The sequence below is a fragment of the Herpailurus yagouaroundi genome, unplaced genomic scaffold (genome assembly GCF_014898765.1).
Source record: "Herpailurus yagouaroundi ecotype Mexico unplaced genomic scaffold, PumYag 180, whole genome shotgun sequence".
In the NCBI taxonomy this organism is placed as follows: Eukaryota; Metazoa; Chordata; class Mammalia; order Carnivora; family Felidae; genus Herpailurus; species Herpailurus yagouaroundi.
In genome coordinates, this window is record NW_024412411.1 from 295,510 (window position 1) to 298,024 (window position 2,515).

The 2,515-nt window shown below is 38.6% G+C and overlaps 1 protein-coding gene across 1 annotated transcript; it reads left to right on the plus strand.

Moving 5' to 3' along the window:
• The first annotated feature begins 509 nt into the window (after nt 1–509).
• Nucleotides 510–1,454, plus strand: LOC121039154 (olfactory receptor 52M1-like). Its single transcript, XM_040489086.1, has one exon. The coding sequence runs from the start codon at nt 510–512 to the stop codon at nt 1,452–1,454; it is 945 nt and encodes a 314-aa protein (XP_040345020.1).
• The last annotated feature ends 1,061 nt before the right edge of the window (nt 1,455–2,515 follow it).

The following is a 2,515-nucleotide window of genomic DNA, read 5'->3' on the forward strand; positions in this document are numbered from 1 at the left end:
ATGTGTAACCAACTGAACCACCCAGGTGCCCCTATATATGACATTCTTGTCACCCACACATGCTAGTCATTGTTTATCTATTATGATGTTTTCCTTGTAGAGTGTAACCTCCATGAGAATAAATCTGATCTGTGAATTATTTTATTCCCAGTGCCTGGAACATGGTTTGTCACACAGTCACTGCTTACTGAACAGTTGTTGAATTAAGTACAATTGAATAGACAGGGAATCTTTTTACAGAGTTAAGGTGACTTATTTGCCCTTGTGATAATATGAAATCATACATGAACTATCTTTCTGTATTTTCAAACACAGTATTTTATGTGATGTTACAAATATGGTTACTTTGGTCCTAGTGAATTGAAATACACCTGGTTATGAATTTGAACTGTTTTTAACATAAGGGTCTTCTTGAACTGAATCTTCATGTTTTCAGCATCTGGTAATGATCATCTATCATAGCAGCTTCATCTTCAGAAGTAGTGACAGAAAGCAAAGGGAAAAGCGTCATGCCTCCTCTCAACACCTCTCGTCCCTCTCCTATCACCTTCTTGCTGATGGGCATCCCAGGACTAGAGCACCTGCATGTCTGGATTGGGATTCCCTTCTGCTCCATGTACGTGGTGGCTGTGGTGGGGAATGTGACCATCCTGGCTGTGGTGAAGGCAGAGCGGAGTCTCCATGAGCCTATGTTCTTCTTTTTGTGCATGCTCTCTGTCACTGACCTGGTCCTCTCCACATCTACACTGCCCCGCATGCTTTGTCTTTTCTGGCTTGGAGCCCATGACATTGCATTTGATGCTTGCCTGACCCAAATGTTCTTCATCCATAGCTTTACCACCATGGAATCAGGTTTTTTCCTGGCCATGGCCATTGACCGTTACGTGGCCATTTGTCATCCACTGCACCACACAACCATTCTCACCCATGCGCGCATCACCATAATGGGTATTATTGTGGTGATTCGGGGCGTAGCCTTCTTTTCTCCACATCCCATCCTGCTCAGGCAGCTGCCCTACTGCAGAACACGAACCATTGCCCACACCTACTGTGAGTTCATGGCTGTGGTGAAGCTGGCATGTGTGGACACAGGAGCCACCACACGTTATAGCCTCAGTGTGGCTTCTATCATTGGCTCATGTGATGCCATTCTCACTGCTGTATCCTATGCCTTCATCCTGCGCTCTGTATTCCGCCTGCCATCCCGAGAAGCTAGCTTTAAGGCTCTGGGCACATGTGGATCACATGTCTGTGTTATTCTTGTCTTCTATTCCACAGCCGGTTTTTCCATTTTCACTCACCGTTTTGGGAAAAATGTGCCTGCACATGTCCATATATTTATTGCAAATATGTACCTTTTGGTGCCCCCTTTTCTCAACCCCATTGTGTATGGAGTAAGGACCAAGAAAATACAGGAGCATGTTCTTAGAGCACTAAAGGTCAAAGTTGTCTGATTTTAGTTTGATCTATAGAAGAGATGGCTCAAGATATATAGAAATACCTAGAAATCATCTCTATATAGAAATATATAGAGATGATGTAGGGAAAATAATTAACTGTTCTTATTCCACAGGCTGAATTGCATTTACCACCTGAAAGTTGTTATTTATCGTATGTCTAGAATTTCTAAGAATATTAACTCAGCAAATTATTTTACCTTTTTTATTTAATAAATATTGGTGATGAATTTGTTCATCTCATTCTGAATATGTACCTTTCAGAGGGAGTTATAATACAGAATGAACAGTAGGTAGAAGGAGAAACAAACCTATGAAGATACTTAGAAAAAAAAAAGAGGTCTCTGAGATCTATATGCTGAATTTTATACAGTAGTAAGCGAAATAATATTGAGACATATATATAGCTGTGATTTTTAAAAACAGGTAATAAATGTTGTATCTCTAGTCCAATTATATCAAATTAATGTCTCAGGGTACATGAATAGAGTAATAATGCACAAAGACTTAAAAATGTAAGTAAGAAGAAATGATCACCCAGTCAAGGAAAACAAAAATATAAAAATAAAAATTAAATTCAGAAACATGTATTTGTGTGAAAATACCAACATTGGTATTAGGGCTTCTATGGTTTCTAGAGCAATTTTGATAGAGGCACGGGGTACTTCATATTCTGGATTCTACTGACTGCTAAAGTGTAGTTCCATATATTTCAAATTTGATTGGTAGTAGTTACAATAAACCACCAGGCTACCATGTACATTCAGTTTTCCCTATTGATTAGTTGACTTTGAACTTAATATCAAGACACAGAATGTGAAATCTGTTATTAACAAATTTAAATATTTCCCCTTTTTATTACCCCAATATCTAAGACTATCTTCTCTTCTTGTTCATTTTCCTCAGCTTTCACTAGATTCCCCACTATATGTTTCTCATCTTTTAAAAATATTATTTAAAAACTAGCAGCCATCTGAAAAGGGGAGTGATATTTGTGCTCTGAAACTTTTTCTCACTCCTTGTGTCTTTATCCTACGAACTTAACATCCATAGCTAGA

Coding starts and splice junctions, on each gene's coding strand:
- LOC121039154 (XM_040489086.1), top strand. CDS start 510: ATGCCTCCTCTCAACACCTCTCGTCCCTCTCCTATCACCTTCTTGCTG.